Source organism: Grus americana, chromosome 3, assembly GCF_028858705.1.
Source record: "Grus americana isolate bGruAme1 chromosome 3, bGruAme1.mat, whole genome shotgun sequence".
Lineage (NCBI taxonomy): Eukaryota > Metazoa > Chordata > Aves > Gruiformes > Gruidae > Grus > Grus americana.
Genome location: NC_072854.1, coordinates 92,884,457 through 92,906,847, shown reverse-complemented (window position 1 = coordinate 92,906,847; position 22,391 = coordinate 92,884,457). Strand labels below are relative to the sequence as shown.

The window sequence follows — 22,391 nt, the reverse complement described above, 5'->3', positions numbered from 1 at the left end:
TTTGATATGTACGGCCATTTGATTACTTCCAATGAAACAAATTATATAAACCAAGTCTTTAATACAATCAAAATCAAATTTCTTGATAATGCAAACCCTTATTTCCAATTATATTGTTTTTATCCACATAAGCAGTGTTAAAGATTGTTGAATAGTGGGCAAGAAGATAATGAATTTGCAACATAGTAGTAAATATTTTTCATGGCCTTTGCATATATTGATATAGCAGATTTATTTTGCTATTAGCCTTAAAAGACACTTATTAATTCATATAACAGAATAAGTTCAAAATACACTGTCAGTAGCAATACTTTTGGGATTAATTATTGCATTTGTATAAAATATTACCTCTGGAAATAATTCTCACAGCTTTCTGAAACTATATCATGAAAGAGACCCATGGTTTCCACTACTTGTGTTTTAACTGATGCAGAGCAAACCATATTAAATTCTGAAAGAAAATAACTGGCTACAGCTACAAGAGCTTCCTTGGGCCATCGACTGAACCAATCCATGGTGCACCCTGATATGAGACCAGGAAATTTCAAAGAACGTGCACGGAACTTCTTACCAACCTAAGGAGAGGAATACTGTTAATTTACAATATGATACTTAATCAGGTCCATCAAAATGTTTAATTCATACAAACAACTAAATAATCTATTTTTTCTTGCTAATTTTCTGCTTATAACACACTGCACAGTTTTTTCTTTAAGCATTTTGCTAAATTTCCAACATTCAATATTTTATGAAATTTGAAGAAAGAAGTTCATGAAAAAATATAAATTTTTCTTAATAGTTTAAAACTTCAATTAATTTCTTTTAATTTCCATTAAATTCTTGGTTTTCAAGCAAGAATTTCACAAAGATACATTCATTGATTTGTATTAGGAAATAATACGCCAGGAGGAAAAAAATAAAAATTACTTTAACATTTAAGGAATTACTTAATTTTTCAGTGTTTTGTTTCTAAGTTCTGACAACTGTACTATTACTTTTATTATCTCAGCAATTATAACCAGACTTTACTGATCTTTTTATGTGTCTTTAAATCTCCTTAAAATATAAAGCTTGAATAATCCTGTCACATCTTATAGGACAGTTTGCTAATGGAAGTAAGGAAGACAGATATGAAGAAAAAACTTACTGGAGAAAAGCATAGGACAACATGCAAGTTCTTCTTTGCCCGAGATAAAAAATATTCATAAAGATTATCAAAGGTAGGAGGACACCGAGGCATCTCTTTTTTCATCACAGGTATTAATCCTTGGGTCATTTCATCCAATTCATCACGAGCAAATAAATTAGAAATCTTTTTATAAAATTAAAATTGATAAGAAATTAAATTGCATGGATGTAATTATTATAAAGTTTACATATATTTGTCTGTTTACATCTGTATCTCTCTCTCTGCGTATATATAATTTAGACACATTAAAACCCAAATTTGTCCCTGATTTAGACTTCATGCAACTCCATTAAAAACTAGGAAGTCTAACTCAGAAAGAATAGAGATCTTGACTGGCCAGCGAATACTCATTTAATAAAGGCTACTGAAATACCCATCACAGCTCCTTATCTTTTCCTGGCTTACACTGAAATAGAGATAAAGGAACTCCATACCAAGAGCACTCCTTATTTCAAAAGTTGAGATATTTTAGAATTAATCATTATTGATTCTACAATTTATTACCAAAATAAATAGAACAAATCCTGCAGTTTCATGTCATGTTGAGCCTCTTACCTCGCCTGAAGACAGCAAATTATTAACATATTCTAAAAATGACTCCTCTTTTATTTCATTATCAGTGAAAATAAAAGTGATGCCTTGTCCTTCTGCTCCAGCTGTTCTATACAAGAGTTTTAAATCATCTGACAAATTGTTTATATTATAGGATCTAGGAGAAATAAGAAACATCACCTGTTAATTCAAAACAACTCAGAATACTGCTCTTTTCAGATTAGAGTGTTTTATAAATGCTAGTGCAAACATCCTTGGTAAAAACACATATTTTGGCTCAGGAATAGCTAACACATGGTCCATCTTTTTCAGATTAAACTTAATCTAATGTTGTATACAAACCAGATGATAAGAATTTATCGTTTTCCACATTTTTAAATGGTGACAAAATAAAAAAAAACAACAACAACAACAACAACTAAAAAGGCTATTAAAAACATAAAGTTATGACTGTGTAAAGAGAAAGCAATAGCATAAAATGGATTTATATATTTCTTGCATTTCTTACCTGGTTAAAGTGATCTGAAATATTTTATAGCCAGCAATAAAGGAGGCCAACCTTGAAAGACTTTGTTTTCCAGAACCACCAACTCCAACAAGTAAAGCATTTCCATATGCTGTCCGAATTATCCGAGAAATCTATATAGGAAAAAATGGAAGAAAAGTTCATTAATAAATGTAAGTTAAAAAGTTCATTAGCAAAATGAAAAATCTGCTATATTCTACACTTTATTTAATAGAGCATAATGTAAATATTATTAAAAAGGATACCTGCAGAAAATTTTTCCTCTCAGAAGAACACTTGTACATTCTTTAGGATTTTTTTGTAGCTAATGAAAAAGCTGCATGCAAGAATATAGGATGGTTATAATTAGATACTCATAGGATTTATTTAAAGGGAGATGTTTTGAGTTCCATTTTATGTCGAAGGCATCATCCTGAATGTGTTTAAAAATATGCATTAAAAAACCCCTTTAGCTAGAAGAATAAACTTACACATTCCTAATTTTGAGAGTCTGAAACACTTGGACACATTTGAACTATCATTTAGTGTTATCTTCTATTTTATCTACCTTCAACATTTCCTTTGAGATAGTTTTCTTAACAAGTCTCTCAGGTACAAGAGCTGGATTACAAATTTACTATGTTATTGCTTTTTTACACATCTGCTGTATATGCATCACATCTTTCTTGCTTTTATTATATGTTAGTGCACTATTACTTTCAAGATACTACAGCTTGCTTTGCTCCTCATGTAAATTATGTACAAAATGCAAAAGACTGGCATCCACATCAAGCCTTCAGATTCTATTCATTTTTTCCTTCAAAGAAATTTTGGTTTTATGCAGTTTCCTCTGAGCCTATCCAGATAACTATATTAAAATAGAAGTCTAAATGTGAAATTATGAGGGTGACTAAATTTATTGTCACCATAGTGACAGCAGCGCTCCTTTCTAGAACCTAACTGCATCATATTAACTGTATTTAAAAATAAAATTATTTTCTTCTGTTTAAATGCAAAGCAAACAAAATCATTTACTTCACTTGAGGTCAACTAGAGAAGAACCAGACATCTCCTCCTGTTTTGGTTTCACTGTGGCCTCTATGTGCCTTTCAATAAACAGCTCATTAGGTTAAAGTAATTCCTGAGATAACTAACACAATTTCTGAAACCTGAGGCACAGTGCTTCATACAAATCTCACACTTAGCCTTTGGGTTTTTCCCCCTTGTGAAGTGGATTCTGACTTCAGATTAATCCTTTCTGAATAGGGGTTCAACTGATTGCAAACTGAGACTTTCCTCTACCCTACACATTAATTCTACTGCAGCCCTGATTTATATTTCTTTTCATGTGTCTCATCTAATTAGAATTTACCTCACGTTATTTTCGTCACTTGTCAGGTACAGATACATTTGAAGTGTTCTCTGAATTCTTAATGATTCAAAAAATCATTCTATATACAAAATATAAATGTACTTCTTTATGACCTCACCTTTCCTATTGAGGAAAATCTTCATACCTCTGAATACACAGAACCTTAAACAAATATATATTTTAAGGTATTTATTACAAAACACGCAAACAGGTAAAATAACTGTAGCTCTTTCCTAGTTCTGGAAAATGACTAGGCAAAGATGGCAAGCAAGTTTGAGGATAAGAATAACTTTTCAGAACGTGTCCTTTAAGCATAGCTTGACCAAATCACTGTTGCAAGAGTTAAACTAATAAAAAAGTAACCCCAAACCTTAATAAGATGTGTCATTGCATCCTTAAAAAACACCAAATCAAGAAATGATCCTCTTATACATTCATTGTATTGTCTCTGATACATTTGCAATTTTTCACAAAGAAATTCAAAGCTTGGAATCTGGAAAAAAAAAAAAATCAGTAAAAATACTCGTGTAGCCCTTCAGAATTTAAAACGGCACTGACATTTTACAAAAACTTGAGTTCATGTATTGGCCACACGTAATGAGATTATCTTCTTAATTCACAGTGAAGATTGTAGTTGTGTTTCAGCAGAAATTTTCTGCTAATGGTAGAGAAAAAAAGGAGTAAGAAGAATAGAAATCAATAAACTACATTTATAAGGCATTATTAACTTTAACATCACTAAAATTATTTATTACATACTAACCAGAAAAATCTAGATATATCTTCACAAAAAATGTGGTAGGTATGATATGAGTTCAGCAATATAACATACTTAATAATTAAAGGAAAACTTCAGTTCCTAGTACTTTAGGTGTAAAATGAAATACCTCCTCATAAATTTTTGGTGCTTCAAACACAAAATCTTCTGGTTCATTACCAGTTGGTTCAGGCATCTCCCGTAAAAAATCTACAAAATATGGTTCAGCTTGGAGAACTTCTGTTAAGCCTGTATCCACATATTCCTCGATTGCTTTAGTAATAGTCTTATCAAACCAGGCTGTATCTTCAGGAGTAATAAATCTAAAAATCATAGATTAGTATATATTTTTTTAAATGGTTTCTAGTTATAGAGGGAGAAAAACAGGTAATTAAATACTAAAAAAAAATTTGTAGCTTTTCAAAGAAAAATACATATTAGGCAACACATATTAGACAACAGTCACAGAAATGGATTAGGCAACATTCACAGAAATTAAATGCTTCCATACTCTGAAGTATAATAGTTAATCACATAAAACACAGAAACGACTTTCCAACTTTCTCCTAGAAATGGGCAATGACAGACCATTTAGTTTCTCAAATGAAAAAGGATGAAAAAGGTTGAATGATTTCCCAAATAACCATGGCTAAGTGACCTTTATCATCTTTCAACCTGCAGCAGAACAGCATAATTTATGTTATTACAGTACTGCCTATGAAACTGCAACGAGATAAGGAATAGTGAAAGGACGACAGTATATGTCACTACAACCTGACTTGATTCTCAATCCCTCTTACACCAAAATCCATAATTAATAGAGGGGGATATAGGGGGGCAGGGGGAGGAGTAATGCAGATTGAAATAAAGTCTGCTAACACAAATATTAGTGATGACATTGCATTGTTTAAACAACTGTATCTGCTCCCATCGATAGATTCAAGACGGTTTTAATACAGATTGAGATCTTTGGCTACTGTGATTATCTGAGAAGCAATCAAGAATGATACTCAGCAGTAGCTGGTAAACATAAAAGGCAAGAACCATCTCAACTCCAGAAAAAAGGAATGCCAACTGTGAATGTCAAACTACAGGAAAAAAAAAATAATAATTTTCATCTGTACTTCTTTTCTTTTTCAGTGATACAACTGAGAGGAAAATAGGACAAACATAAAAAACCTGTACACAGTGCTCTGAGTTTTCAAATAAGACAAAGAATACTAAAGAAGTGTAGATATGTATTATATACTTCATTATTGTTAGAAGTTCTTAGTGATGACATAATAATACCAACCACTATGGCATCTAAAAGCAGCATGGAAGAAGAGACTGTGTGACTATGCTCACTCTCGCCCTTTCTCGAATACATAACATATATGTACAAATACATATCTTCCATGTGTTTTTAAATTCCCCACAACAAATAAATAATTTAAAAAAAACCCATTTCAGTAAATGTCAGTGATATTGCTCCTAACTTTAAAGCAGAAAATAATACACTCAAAGCTGTATGACACTTTTGCATCAGTGGATATGATCCTAACTTCAAATTAAAATTACAACATTTTCCCCCTTTTTATATCAACAGCACTCTATTGTACATATAAATACATATACATTGATTTAAGGTAATTTGTATGTTTGTATGCTATATGGTAGTTCAGGCACTTAGAAATATCAGCAATGTTAGACTTTGTAGTGGATTTACACTGAGTAGGCTTTCTCAGATTATAGAGAAATAACTATTAAATTCAGCAGAAAACTCTGGCCTTCATTTTTATATTCTTGACAACTGATGGATAAGATTTCCTTTTAGATTTCCTGTATGCATTTTCTGAACTCAGCATATGTATTTAGGGAGAGAAGAGAAAGTGAGCAGGATTTTAAAATTATAGTTCCTCTGGGATATTGGAACTGGTCATAACAGCAATCTTACTTCCTTGGCTCCTAAGTTTGTTAATGCACCTTCCTGGGGCCTGCTGATTCAGAGCTCTCATGGAAGAAAATGAGGGATTCCAGAAGATACAGATAGGGATGTTAAACAAAACTGGTTAACTATGGTCTATGTTTTGTTTGGAATGGTTTCTAACATTTACTTGAAATGGAGGGAAGCTGTTTCATCCATCAGTTTTGGCAATGTGTAATTCATCTCTAAGTTTTATACATCTTGTTTTCTTTCTGTTTCAACTGAGTACATGCTAAAGTCCACATACCAATGTATACTTCAGAGGATTTCATTTTGTCCCTCTTATCTTTTGAAGAGAGAGATGGAATTCCCTACAATTCTTTTATACCTTTGCTCTTTGCTTTATTTTTGACAAGTTACTGGAGTGATAGTGATTAAGCCTGACAGCGCTTGACTACAATGCAGTCATTGTGTATACATTTTGCCGGCTACCATGCCAAATCATCTGCACCAGACTGCATTTATGTAGTCGGCATCTTAAAATACATAAATTCCATTTTAGAGTTCTGCAACCATGTTGAATATTGAAAAAAATTCTGGTCACAGCAGGTAACTCCTAAGAACTGGCCAATACAAGGCCTTCAGGTCTAATTAGAAGCAAAAGCAATATAACATGCCCTTTTGTGTACATGGCAAAACATTTTTCATTACTTTCACTTTGTGATAGCTTTATAAAGTAAATGCAGTGTAATAAAATACACATACATATTTGTAAGGGTCAACATTGAGCTTCAATGCTTTAATCAATGCTTTCATCTTATAAAAATCATGAAGACCCTTCCTCAGGGCATCAGAATAAGAAAGAATTATATTCATGAAAATCCACAGCAGGGGTGGGTATACATGAAGTTTTTACTTGCAGCTACAGTACTACACCTAGAATTTCACAAGAAATTGAAACATTGTAAATACAAAAAAATATTACTGGATCTTTAGCACATAGAGCTCATTACTGCATCTGTTTTACGAATATTTTAAAGGAGATTGAGAAGAGATGGGCCATTTTTTAATCATAGGCATGTGACAATTTTTTCTGTGAGGAGGTCAAAGCAATTTTAAATTATTGTCTGTGTATCAATTTAGGACACCATACAATCCTCTTTTTTACAGAGGAACTGGCTGAGTGCAGCCAAAGATAAGTGAAAAAAAGATTAAAATGTAGGTTAGAACATAGGATATGCATATATTTTGGAGTTCTCCATCCAATTACTAGTCTGATCTATCAGTATGTAGCATGACATTTGTTGGGATAACACCCCAATGCAGACTGCATGTAAAATAAGACAATTTTTTTTCATATTGGCCTAATAAGGTTTATCATATTAAAAAGTTTTACATATGTATGAGCATAAAAGAAGTAAATGGTTAAACCTACTAAATACAAAATGCCATTGTTGTTATACCTGTCAGCAATTACCCTGGTACATTCATGTTTAAAAAGTGTTAGGAGGACAGTGCTGCTGTTGCATTCTTCTGCCTTTATAGTTAACATTCCTTGCCAAATTCTAGAAAGGTCTCGAAGATTGAAGATATAGTGGAATTTAGATGGCGTAGGCAGCATTTTTGTCTAAAGAAAAATATTGTTAATATTCAAAATCAGTAACATTTAGAAGGAATCAAGAATAATATGAATTATAAATTTATAATTAATAACACAAAATCTAAACAACAAAACTGCTAATTTTCCACACATAATACTGTGGTCAAATTCCTTCTAAGAAGTCAAAGAAATCTCATTTGTTTGGCAGCAGGATCTAGCACTAAATGTAAAATCCCAAGTCTTATAATTATTTCATATGTTGCTCTGGGCTTTATAATTAAAAATTATAATTTATAAAGAATTTCACTCCCTCTTCCTTAGCTATAGTGATTAAAGCTTTGGGTAACATGAATAAAACTATAGGAGTTTCCATTCATCTGTCTTGTATACTGAAATCTGATATTTTCCAGATTGTATCTCCAAAACTTTTTTAGCCATGTGTCTCCTGTTGTTTTTTATTCTTTTTATAGATATTTCGTAAGGAATATGTGCCTAAATCACACTAACAGGCATTTTGTTCAGACTGACTGCGATAAAGTTTTCCCCATAATTTATACCTTGGTCCACTGCCACAATATTCTGCTCGTTGGGACCAATTTTTGCACCATATCACATACTTCAGGGTTGAATTTTCTACATGAATGAAAGTATCCACAACCAATAATACCTGCAATATACAATTAGTCTCAAGTTGTAGGATATAATAAGGTAGGTTGTGAGCAAGACATAGAAGTACTTATTTAAAACATTAATTTGCTTTTAAATTACAAATGAAATAATTTTTTTCACACTTGTCCATGGCTTTTCTGAACCAGTGTAGAAACAACTGGCAGCAACTACTGGTTTTTAACAATATACTGTATTGGCAAAGTTAACAGAATTGAGAACTTTAGCAACAGAGGGCATTTCAGACAGTACAGAGGTGGAATGGTGACCTACATAGTAATAGGAGTGCTCATATTCTTCCAGAAAATGCCATTACTTTCTTATTATTTTGCTTGTCCAAAATTAGAAAGACAAGCATTTAAAGGGGTTAATTTCCCTTCCATGTCACTATTTTTTGCTGTAATACAGCTTCAATTGTTTCACTGGAAGCACTCTGAATTTGGACGTTTATACATTTTAAGTTAATTATGGAAAAAAAAAAATTATACTACAACAAGAGAAAGAATTACCAAAAATTTTGTCTATGGATGCATTGGATGGCAATGTACAATTGAATATACAAAACTGTCTTTTTAAACGTTGGGGAATATCATTACGGCCTCCTCCAGGATGTATCATTGCTGCTATTAGTTGTATATCTACAATTGTAGTGAAGTCTCCAGGTTTATCCAAGCTGTACATTCCTTTCATTTCCATCATCTGACGAACAATTTCATTTGTTACCTGTAAGTTTATGTAACTTGTACAAATTAGAAATCCAAACAAGAAAAGAAAAAAATGCATCCTGATAATTTAATTTCTTCTTGTAACTCTATCACTAATCCCTAGAGAAGTTTTCACTTGAATCTAAACTCAGATTAAACTATCTTCCTTAGTCATATAGGAGATCTTGGTTTATGTGATTTTAAACAGCAGGAAATTTCTATCAGATCTGTACTACCAGATAATATCAACAAAGTATGTTTGTACGCCTTTTGACTGAATAAAGTTAAGGTGATGAACTGGAAAAAAAATGGTTTGTTCCATATTTTGCTGCTGGACATTCAGCTCCAGATGTTCAAATTATGCTTTTCAGTTCTTTCTTTGGCCTCATTCAAAGCAAAACAACTAATTCTTTTTTTGAAACAGAAAGCTGTTTATTCTGAAAAGGTTATCCACTCTACAGTCCACTCTACAGATCCTATATGGATCAGAAGGCACCAGAGTTTGCCCCCATAGCAACTGCTCCAACGATATTCAGCCAGCCTTATGTGCTCACATACCCTAACAAAGCCACACAATATGCAGCAACACACCGGTCACAAACCATCATCCCATTAAAAATAGTTCAGCAATGTGTTGGGGCCATAGTCGAAGACCTAGTGGAGGTTCTTCCTGTTATTGAACACTGCCTGGGCCTGTGAGGGCTTTTCCGCAAACACAACCACCTATGTTCTAGACTACAGTCAAGCAGCTCAGTGTGTTATTCAATTCTAGTTTCATTTTTTTTTTTTTAAATGAAGTTCTCTCAACTGAGAGTAAAGAATTGATGTATATTGGCATTTAGGTAGAAGGCCAGATCCCATTTCAGAGACACTAAAAACACATGCTTGGCTTCCATTTTGACAAAAAACAGCTCTTCACTTTAGAAAGGAGGAACTATACAGTCTACATAGACTCACTTAGATCCATACTGCCACTTAAATACAAGCCCACTTTCACAACCAGATCTACCACCCACACTGTTAACAAACCAGCTCGATGCTATTAGCAGCCTTACTCCAAACTGTGAGCCTCACAGAAGCCAGAGAGCCTGAGCATTCAAGAGTGCACAGAGGCCCCAGGTTTCTAATTTGTTATTTACTCTGAGCAAATTAAAAAAAGTAATGTAAACATACTTAGTCTTTATGTTAGAATAAACATTCCAGAAGACCTAGCAGACCTAAAGAACTGTGAGACACTTTTGCCTGATTTTGGGTCTGTACAGGCATATGAACGTTACACAAACAAGTTATAGATGGGCTCATCAAAAGCCAAAAATCTTTAATCCAGTTTGCAGGCCAATATGTTACCCTTGAATTTGGACACAGCATCTATTACTTTCTTCAAGGTATCTCTTTCATTTTGCAGAAAGCTTGTTTACTGGTACTCTCAAATTAATATCAATCTTGAACTTATTAATATGGCACTTTAGTACAGCAATGCTTTTTATTTAGTCTTACAAAAATATGAGAAAGTGGAGATAATGTAAGATATGACACCATTATCCTACATGTCTCATCGAGTAAATCTAATTTTCTCTCCTTTTTTCTTTATCAGTGTACCATAATTAGAAGCTTTTCCAATAATTAATGCTTAATTAAAATATTGAGGAAGTCCACTGATTCCCATGTATACAAAAAATAAAGCACAACAATACAAGAATAAGTCGTATTTGTTAAAAAGCAGTTTACCTGATCTCCCCATTCATTGATAAATGGCATATTGATATCATCAATAAATACAGTCATTTTTCTGCCTCCAGGAGGTCCATAAGTACTTCCAATGCGTTTGTCCACATAACTCTCTATTGTCCTCTAAAAATTAAAGAAAGTTCTTGTTTTACATATAACATAATACTTAAAACATATTGTTAAAAAAATGTTACTTATTGCTTTCTGTAACAGCATTTATCCAGTGATTTCCTCTTTTTGTTAGTAGTTTCATCTTTGATTCATCATTAAAGAACCCTATTGTCCTGTTCATCACACTCATTCCTATGCAATTCCCCAGGCTTAGGACTATTTCCTGCAACCCACCTCTAGCTAGCAGAATTTTTAAAAAGTTTTCAAATTTGGAAATTATTATTTCATTATCAGCATTGAAGCCATTATTATCTTACAGTCACCAAACTAAAATGACATTAATTTTAATCTGACACATTATCTCTGTATGAAATATTACATCTACTTGTGAATTGTATTTCAGTCTTCAAACATGTCAGGATTAATGCAAGAGAGACTGCTAAGAGAAAAGAACATGAACAGATCAGAAGTTATGAATTCTGTTGCATATCCTTTTTTTTCCCTCTTGCTTCACAAATCAGTATGAAATATTGGGAAGATAGCACAAACATTTTGAGAAATGGAGGATTAATCAAAATTGTATTAATTATGAGCAAGCTAGAATATCAACAAGCAGAAATAATATTTTCATCATCTACAGCATAATTTTTATAAATATTGGACATATTTAGAAAGGCATTTAAGAATCTCCCTTCCAAAGGGTTGCTCTGGAGAGGAATGGAATCTGATTTCAGAGAGATTGTCATGCACTATCTGAAAAATACAATTGCTTTGGATTTCCCTGAGCTAAGCTCAATTGTTTTATACTTGCAGTACAACTGCAGATCATATAGAGGCAATTTAGATTTCTTTTACAATGATTTCCCAAATGTCTTCTAAGCTAAGTAATGCAATATTTTAACATTTTAGTGGCAATAATCTTTTAAGACTGAGTTTTGAACTAAGTAAGAATCAGGATGCAATAAACTAATAAGACGTTGATATGTAATTAAAATATATCTTCAATTTTCTACAGCTCTACAGTCTTTCTAAAGGTACTTGGAACATAAACAATGGCAGAAAAAATACTTTACAAGCAAATGTTTTCCTTAGACAAATATTTTTTTAGTTTTACAAGCATAAACATCATCCTATAGGAGTAATGTGGCATGTGCTGTCCTACAGATAGAATTATTAATAGCATTTTTGAAGCAGATAGCAGATACAAGGTTTGTCCAATGTTCTTGTCCTGCTTTTTCACAAAAGAAAATAATTAGCTGAGTGTTCTAAGACAAACACATATAGAACATTGTTAGCATTAATACGTCATTTTGGAGATATGTAATTAAGGTGAAAAAGAGAAACTGCTAAGAGAAAGAAAGCGATTACATAACAAATGAAGAAATTTGTAGCACATCTAACACATCCAAAATCACCCAATCTTTCAAATATGATGACTTAAAATTAAGAATGATGACTTAAAATTAAAAAAACAAAACCCAAACTATTTTGAGTGTGGCTCTTTCAGGTATTTAGAAGCATTTTAACTGTTTTTCTGCTACATCTCTCAGAAATCAACAGAGCGAGCTATGTGTTCAGCCAGCTAGCTGAAAAGAAAGAGCATATCTTCTGAGGTACTACAGGACTGTAGCAGAGACAAGACACAATAAGATCCTTTCACAGACTCTGTACGAGAGACAAGGAAGTCTGGATTTGTTTTCAAGACAGTTATGTTCTAGGGACCCATAACGCACTAAGTAAAGGACACTGAGACAGAGATACTGACTGTTCAATTAATTTTGCATGCATGAAAGGATGCCTGCCTTATTCCGTCTCACGGTTTGATATAAACCATGGCCAGAGATCTTATAGATAACAGAAAAGCCCAGCAGATATTCTGCGAGTTTGGAATTTAAAAAAATTAGGTATTTAAGCCATTAATTTTCACCATTTTCTTAACATTTACATTAGCTTCTAAAAAAAAAAAAAACCTGCTTGATTTTGGGATGGAGTTTGTAAGATCTTCTCCATGAGCAGATTTTTTAATCAAGAAATATTCCAGGATGATTGCTTTATCCTACGGGTGGATTTTCACCATGAATTCATTGCTTTGAAGAGGTAATGAAGATGATTCAATTGACAGGATCACATCCTAGCAAATTAGTAGCATTGAATCATAGCACAGTGATACAAATCATCTTTTCAATCACTTGAAAAAACTATCTGTAGTATTTGTTTCTGTTTATATGGATTGTTTAGCAGTTATATCATGAAAGGGAAATCTCTACAAAGTTGCCTTGCTGGAGGACCTTAAAGATTGGATTTCTGATGCTGTAGTCACTCCTGAGCTGAGGAAAAAAAAAAAGAATCAGGAAAAAACTGAAGAAGTATAACCAAAAATTTTCATTAATCTAAAATGAAAAGGTAAGGTCTTCAGCAAAAAATGGATTCTTAGAATTCTGTAATGAAAAAGCACACAGCAAACATAAATATATGTATCTCTATGTGAGTGGCTGTATTCTGACCTGCAAAAATTATTTTTTATAGAATTTTCTGAAGTATTTAAGTGACTTAGAGGAAAAAGATCCTTTAGACTTTATTTCTAAATCACTTCTTTTATCATCAGAATTAAGTACACTTGAAATACTTAGCAAGGAAACAATACGCAAGAATTGCTTAAAATCTATGTTTTTACCTGAAACATAAATGGTTCTGTGGCAGATGAAAAGTTTAAACATTTTGACAAATGCTCTTCTGGGTCATACTTCTTCACATATGCCTTAACCATGACTGTCTTTGCAGTCCCCTGTTCTCCTGTGAGCAAAACTGCCTGTAACAAATATTTAAATCACGTAAGTAGTATCAAAACTTATAATTAAATATGCATAACAGACCTATTTTAGAGAAAGGGATACTTTCTGTGTCTAATTTTGAATGATATATTATTCTGGTAGGTAGGTTTTTCCTGTGTCTCCACATGCAGTGACACAGTATGTGTCTTTCATCTGACCCAGATTCTCCAAGACAAATTATTTACAGTCAAAAGAAAAAGGATGAAGTGAAAATGTACTAGAGGTTCTTCTTGCACTTTCTTACACTGCTGCAGTGAATGACCCTAAGAAGGCTTTCTTTATAATGGAAAGTAGTCTCTGGCATCTAATTTGAATATAAAATTTCTACTATTTGCTTTTGCTATAGGTAGCCTTTGTGAAACATGCTTGTAATGGAAGGATTGTTTCTTCTTCCCAGCACTGTCCTTAAAGCAACAATACAGTATAGATTAGATTTAGCTATATCCCCTCTCAAGCACGTTACTAAAAGAGATACTCTAAAGGTCTGGAGAGACATGATGTAATGATAATTGCAAGTAAGAATAACAGATACTGAACTGTGTACAGAAGTCTTAACTGACCCAGAAATAGCTATGGCTTTATGGTAAATGTTAGTAAAGGTAGGAAACAATTAGATGGATAAAAGGCTGTTGGGTTTTCATCTTTTAGAAGCTCCTCTTATATTTTCTTATATTGTCTAAAATACCTGATTCAATCTTTTTCTCCAAATTGAATGTGCAAGCAGATACATAAAAGTGATTTGCAGTGAATATTGTACTGCTCATGTCCCCTGTTAGGCCAGTGAAACTGGTAGGAGAGGAAGCAATTTAACAGCAAAATTCTGAAAAAGGAGCTGAGAACTACTCCTACTTAACAGCAGCAAAGGAAAATAACCTGTTTTCAAAGCAGGCAGTTATTCTTCAACTTTCCTCAAAAGAACACTGATTCCTATGCACTCCTCCTCTTCTCCTAAATTGGAATTCTAAGTCTGTTACTCGGGTTCCCCAGCCTAATTGTGCTGACATAAACTGACTTAGCAAGAAAGTCCTTCTGGATCCTTAAAGAGTCTGTGGATACAGACTCATACAGCAGTATGTTTTTCAGAATTGGAACCAAATTTGACCTGTGCTTTTTGTTCTGAATTTTATCATCTGCCTGTCATGGACATGCTTGATTCTTTTTCTTAAACATCCATGGAGGAATATGAAAACCAATGCATGTTTTTCAGAATACTTTTAACAAGATGATTTTTCTTGCATAGGGCCTTTAAATCACTTAGTTAGGATATCAAGCTTTGACAAAGCAGATTCTAGGTTAGGATGTTCACAAAACAGTCAGAAAATCTTAGAATTTTTCCCAAAATTTGTTTCCCCTTACTGACTGTTTTATTATTGGAAACAAACTCCCTTTTGATGAGAATATAATTATTCTGTCTCCTTATCTCTGCAGTATTTACAACTGCAGTATTTGATTCTTCTGATATGGCACTTTTGGCTCTTACAACTCATACTATCTTAATGTATGCCTCACTATATATATTTGTATTTTTTGAAGTATTTTTAATCCTCGCTGATGGCTTATTCAAATTAAAGGTGCAGAAAATGCTTGTTTCAAGCTGATATTTTGATAGCAAGTATTTTATTTCTGCTTTCTCTTCATATTGCATATTAAAATATATATAATATTATATAAATTATTTTCTGGTTAATCTGTACACTAAGTGTCATTTCCCTGGAAAAAAAAAAACAAAACCCAACCAAAACACAAAGCAAGCAATAAATGTGTCAAGAAAGAAGAAAGTCTTCTCTGGTTTCCTTCTTATCTTGGTAAAATCTTAATCAGAATCAGAAAGTTGCTGAACCAAAGGATTAATACTTCTTTCCTTTCTCTTAAAGCTTTTACAGAAATCTCCCATTTCAGCTCATGAAAGTGAGCTAGACAAGAACCCTGCTCTTTTTTTCAGACATGTAAGAATCTTTTTTTTCTAGCTTAGATTTTCATCCTACTTATGTTTTTGACAGATGGTATTATCTTCATTATTATATCCACTCCATGAAAGGAATATAATCAGTTTGCAAAAGTGAGGATGTATTTATTTATGATTGTGAGCACTGAAGTTGATAATGCGGAAGATTCCTTGCAGGAGATTTGAAATGCTCAGGTACACCTGACTGGCTTGCTTTTCCTTTAAATTAATGCTCTCTAACAGATAGCCACAATGCTAAACACGGTCTCATTCTTCACCCTGCTTTTGAACATCGAAGTGATCAATTAACCATGATAACACAGGTGATAGTAATAAATTTGCAGAACCAACAAGTGAAGCCAGCTGTAAAGCATCACTTTGGTTTCATCTTGTACATGTAATTCAGCTGTAGCTGGAAATAAAGGTCATGCTGCTGTGATGTGATCCAGGAAGAAAAAAAGAAGATATTTTTCTATCATAGTTCAAAATGTGATTAAATCAAACTTTACCAAATAACAAAAAATGATTGAACACAAAGCAAGGTGACTGCTTCCATGGAGGGAAACATTCTGCTCAACAGGGAAGCACAGACAAGTCCCATTGCACACTGAATGATGAAACTTTTCTACTGAAGAGAGGGAGGTACAAACCACAGAAACACTGAATTGTGGAAAATGCCAGATTTCAGACTCTTTTTGGAAGACTTCAATGTTTGTTATTTCCTTTACAATGACAGCCAAAAGAATGTTCCTGGAAATATAATAATATCTCTGATGGCATTAGCATACAAAGATTAATTCTTTGTTTCCAAATAAAAAGATTTCACGTGTTTTTGTAATTTGTGTCAGACACAACAAAGGCACAGCCACATAACGGCCTCTGGAACAGTTTCATCATACCCAATCAACAGGTTTTCAGTCCAAATCCCAGAATTTTACAGAAGAAAACAGATCCCAGCACTGGCTTATGCACTTGTGGTTTTTCTAATATTGGCTCCAGCTACTAAGAAGGGAGTACATTGACTTATATTTCACAAGCTGAAAAAGATTTCCATAGGAAGTTGCTAGGGTTATTAAAAGCATTGTGCTAAAGCAACATATATATTTTTTAGATCTTCCTCTGTTTGAAAATAGGCCTATATATATTTCAAAAACTATTGTTTAATGTCAAAAGCTATGATACCAGATTGGTTCTATTGGTTAAAGCTGTATGAGCGTTCTCTCTTTTTCTATAGTTGTGGCCAGTGCTATTAACTACAGCTTTCTTAATGAGAGGAAGAAGAAAAAAGAAAGAAAAAAAAAAAAAGAAGAGTGAAGGCTAGGAATTTCAGGGTTTTAGTGAAATTTATGTTCCTTGTTTCCCTAATCTGATACAAATCAGAAAAATTAATTTCATGTAAAGACTAAGAACAAGTTTTTATGTCTTTCTCTGTGAAAAATGACAGGTTGGAGTTAAACTTTTATGACAAAAAATATTTTATAAAAAGGATATTTTAAACATTTTGCCTACACACAGAAATAAGCACAGAGGTTCATGTTAAGAAAATAAAAATAGAGCAATATGTATATAATGATGCAAGCAATGACTAGATACAGAATATGAAGAATGATTACAACTCCCAGTTACTTTATAAGTAGGTTTCTATTTATTTCATATAGTAGGTATGTGCTTAAATAAGTAATCCTGTACTTACTTTCTGTTGTTTTGCAATTGTGTTTATCAAAAACTGAGTTCTGGTATTGTCAACATTTGGAACCAGAATAGAAGCATAGTCTGGGACACTATCTGTTGGATAAACATATTCCTGAACTCTTTTACTCCAGTGCTCCCAGTCACCTGAAGTGACCAAAAAAAAAAAAGAGGAAAATATCTCACAATATTTTGTTAGTGGTCAACATTTTCTTAGCACAAAACAAAACAAAAATCCTAGATGTTATGGGTGAAGTACTACAAAGTATAAAAAGGGATAAATTTTCTCAAATCTAGCTAAAACACATCTAACAAAGGACACACTAAAGTCATGACCTCTAATCAGGCTACAATCCTATTAAATATACTCATATTTCTTAAATTCATATATATCTATCTAAATAAAATAATACAAAGAATGTTTACGTAGAAACTCATTGTCACACTGCTGGTGAAAAATTATAAAACGTGAGAATACAGATTGTGTATGTGTACACTAAATCAACATTGCTGGCGAAAAAAACATCTGAATTTGGATACAAGAGAAATAGATGTATTTATGTGAGAATACACTCTGAAAGAACAGTAAGTTCTCTGTGAAATTGTGTTATTTAAACTATAAATCCCTTGTGGAATATATCATGCTATTAAAAATATCAATATTCACAATATTCAATATATCATACAATTCTTACAGTTTCATAAATTGTAAGACTTATTACTGATATCAGACATGAATAAATAATTAAGTGGAATTAAAATCAGATTATATTTTTTAACAAAAAATCTGTGAGGAAATTAAATATAAAATTAATATTCATTTAGGCTAAACCAGCTTAATTAAAAACTATAGGCTGGTTAAGGTAAAAGAAAATAAATCTGTAAGAATGAAATTTAAAACAAAAGAAATAAGAAACTGTTACCAATGAGTACTCTATCCCTTGTTACTGACTTTTTACCTCCACAGAGGCCCTGCATACAGAATCCTTGTTGCTACTATACTGTCATCAAAAACCTCTGCTCGTATGATTGCATAATAAAGACTAAAGGAGTAATTTTAAATTTCAAAGAAGCTATACTCAGTTTTAAAATGCCAATATAAAAAAGAATGTTAGTGCTTTTTCTTACCATAATCAGTAACAAAAAACTCATACATTGTTTGACTGGTGCCAGGGGAGATTTCTGGTAAGTCTAATGTGTTATCATGAGCTCTAATGAAGGCTTCAAGTTTATCTCTACTGTCCAACTCCAGAAGGGCACCTAAACTCCACATTATTGCAAAGCAGAACAATTTATGCAGATGAAATATAGTTGATAAACCACCTTCTTCCTTTGATGGAATCAAACCCTCCAGAAGATTAATAGACTGAAAATATTTAAAAATATTATGCATTAAGAAAATATTACATAATAACTTTTTATTTTTATACATATATGCACATGCATTATTTATATGTATTCAAACTTTAAATCATAATTTGAAAATCAATACATGTTAGCAAAGAATAATATAAAATTCAGAACTACAAACCCAAGAAAATAGATATTTATGTAAAACTGGTTAAAATTTTCAAAGTTACTTAAGTAATTTGATCATCAACTATCCTTTTAAATTATGCCTATATAATAAACGTCATTTAAGAGCTACAGTAACAGAACAGCTTTTTAAGGGATTTTATAAATGTCTAGTGAGAGATTCAGAACTCCAAGAAGTAGGTGGAGCCTAGCCATTTCTTTCCATCTTTAAGCATGGAAGAATTTTCAGCATCTGTCTAATGTATTTATCTTAATTATGGTCAATTAATGCATCTATCGCATTAACTTCTATTTTGTGTTAAAAAAAATTAAAATATCCCATTTTATGATTGCTTCACTCTGTTTATAAGGAACTAGATTCTACTAACTTGCTATCTACATTTCTGTGATGTTGCCATGAAGCCAGATGTTTGACTTTCTTAGATAACATCACTCATATTCCCTTTCTATACAAGGCAGCATCAAGCACACTGTCTCAAAATAGGTCTTTCTAACAGTGAAGCAGATTTTCAATCAGCTCTTGGAACTAGTATTTTTTATGCTGTTGTAGATCTCATACTGGAAGTGGGAAGTAATGCAGTATTATATAGTTTTAATGCAGCCTAAAGGACCTAAATAGTTAGAAGACTTTTGATTACTTTAAAATTCAGTTTAATTAATAGTGATTAATCTTTTTTTTTACACATCATAATGTTAAAATAATGTCACTTCTTTTCTTTGGAAGACAATCGATTTATCTAATTATTTCCAGGACAGGCTATGTTCCAGTTTATCTGAACAATATCTTTTTGTTCCCTCAAATACAAGCTCAAGTTCAAAATTTCCCATGATGCTCTGGGTCTTAGCAATATTCTGTAAAAAGTTTTTCTAGAAAGAAAACAAAAAAATAAACTGATTTATAAAACTGCACAAATGGTTACAACAAATCAGATGAAAACTTCAGCTTGCCCAGCATCTCATCTGCAAGAGTGAGAAAAAGTGGATGCTTAGAGAAGGGTGAAAACAAAGGAAAAATTGTCTTGGCTTGTGGTGGTAGTGGGGGTGGTACTTCCTGCTGTTATTCTTGTCAGCTTGGGGCTTTCTGAACCAAATACACTTCTTCTGGGTTTAGTAATCCTCTATGGTTTTTTCCACCCTGAAAATATCAACACTGGTCTTGAACCTACATAAACTTTTATCATCTATAACACCCTTTGTCAAGATGTTCCACAGGTCTGCTATTCATGGCATTGAACAGTTTGTTTTCTTCCCCCTGTGTGAACTCCTTCATGCTTATCTTCACTGAATTTCATTTGCCATTTTATTACCTATTTATTCAGTCTCATAAAGTCTGTCTACAGTTCTTCATGGTTAGCTGTTTCGTCCTTACTACCCTGAATAATTTAGTATCATCAGTAAACTTCTTCACCTAAAACTTTTCCAAATTGTTTATGAACATTTTGAATGGCATTGGTCTCCGCAAAGGTACCTCAGGATCAGTGGTAACCTTTGTCCTTCCTAAGAACTGATACTCCAGTCACACATTTCCTATCTTCTAGTCAGTTATTTATATAGAATAAACCTCCTGTTTTCTGCTATGACTGCTTAGTTTCCATGTAAATCCCTGGTAAAGAACTTTGTGAAACACCTTTGTTCCTTCATGCAGACCACAGCAATCAGATCTCCTTTAGCTACAAATTTATTGACTTGTAAGGCAGGATAACCCTAAACAAAAAAATGTGTTGAATCACCTAAAAGAAATTATGTTTGTTCACCTAAAGAGGTAGGCCAGAGGATGGTAAACAGTCAAAAGAAAAACAAATAAGTAAAAACAGTAGAAAAAAAAAAATCATTCAGGAACAATACTGGAATATACATAGTTAGAAATTAAGTGGAAATTATAAGGAGGAAAGCAAAGGTGAGATGACTTTTTATATAAAACTGTTCTGAAGCTTTTGTAGATGAAAAACCAGCTTAAGTTGTGAATGCTAACAAATGGCAGATAATTTGGTACACGTGCATGTGTGGGTGAACATCCAAAGCTGAACTTTAGAGGTCAAGTACAAGTTTGCTATCTGGTAGACGCAGCTGGTTTGAGATGGTTGTAAATTTTGAAAACACCTGACCTAAACAAAAGTGGCACATCCTGAATCCCACAATTAATAAAGAGACATAAGACAGAACCACCAATCAGGAGGCTGATAAGGTACAGTGCTTCTGCACATAGACCATTGATGGCAAAATTGGGATCTTACAGTTCTGCAAAGGGGAGGTGGTGTGGAAAAGGAGGGTCCACAAATTAAGGGGGGGGGGGGGGGCGGGAAGAGGCCTAGAAAGAAGAAGGTGAAGATCCTGGTTGGAGGAAAGATCCTGGAAATGGGGGAAGATCCTGGAGATCAGAGAGATGCATGTAGACAAATGCTGGATGATGCCAAGAAATCTCGTGAAGTAATGGCCAAACCTGATAGTTGCAAGCAGCTGCACAGCACAGAAACCAACACAACTTTTTGCCCTACCTTCCCACACCAAGAATGAAATCCTTACTGGGAATGGAAATCAAGACTAAGTGAATGTAACACTGGAGAGGGGAAGCAAGAGAGAAAGTGAACCTGTGAAATGATTAAGTACAGTAAAATCTCTGGTCTCACTGAGATCCACTAAGGGTTATTTACTCTGTCACACCTGTGACAGAAAGTTATTAGAGATTTTATTTCACAGGAATAAATATTCAATACAAGTTAAATCAGGGAAATATTTCCCTGACCAAGCAGTACGTGTAGAGCACTGACTTGCTCACACTTCCCAACAAGCCCTAATCAAAAATAACATAGAAACTTCTTCATGGAAGACTTTTCCCGGAACTAGACAACATCAATTCAGTCACATGTTTCACAGATAGCAAATGTAGAAGAAAAAAAAGAAAATTATCTCTCTAAAAATTTTGTACATAGCACATCTATCTTGTTTACCATCATAAACTGGCAAGTTAGTTTCTGCCTGTGGACTTCATTTCTATAGATATTCTAATTCCATTTGATACTGCACAGTTAATCTTTGCAGCATTTACTGTGTCTATTAATTTGCAGCAAAATATTTCAAACTGTTGAAAATCTGAAGCTAAATCCCTAATGAACAGTAAAGAGAGATTGAGTGCAAATTGACTAGTTTAATATTAAATTGAAGTGTTATCCAAAATATTATCTTGTCTACCCTCTGATTCAAAGGCACTACTGAATTTATTATGAGAGTGTCAATATAAAACTGAGATTACATGGACAAATGGAGATTCTGGAGACTTAGAATCTGCAGATGACAACAGAC

General features: G+C 33.0%; 1 protein-coding gene across 1 annotated transcript in view; it reads right to left on the bottom strand.

Moving 5' to 3' along the window:
- DNAH8 (dynein axonemal heavy chain 8) overlaps positions 1–22,391 on the bottom strand; it is a 148,202-nt gene that overhangs the window by 49,630 nt on the left and 76,181 nt on the right. Inside the window, exons 52-64 of the mRNA XM_054820742.1 lie at positions 18,684–18,921; positions 17,560–17,702; positions 13,765–13,899; positions 10,980–11,102; positions 9,057–9,270; positions 8,439–8,548; positions 7,745–7,908; positions 4,506–4,698; positions 3,989–4,111; positions 2,250–2,380; positions 1,745–1,898; positions 1,148–1,312; positions 349–575 (exon numbers count right to left, since the gene is read on the bottom strand). Coding sequence (XP_054676717.1) covers positions 349–575; positions 1,148–1,312; positions 1,745–1,898; positions 2,250–2,380; positions 3,989–4,111; positions 4,506–4,698; positions 7,745–7,908; positions 8,439–8,548; positions 9,057–9,270; positions 10,980–11,102; positions 13,765–13,899; positions 17,560–17,702; positions 18,684–18,921 — 2,120 coding nt within the window. The remainder of the gene's footprint in view (positions 1–348; positions 576–1,147; positions 1,313–1,744; positions 1,899–2,249; positions 2,381–3,988; positions 4,112–4,505; positions 4,699–7,744; positions 7,909–8,438; positions 8,549–9,056; positions 9,271–10,979; positions 11,103–13,764; positions 13,900–17,559; positions 17,703–18,683; positions 18,922–22,391) is intronic.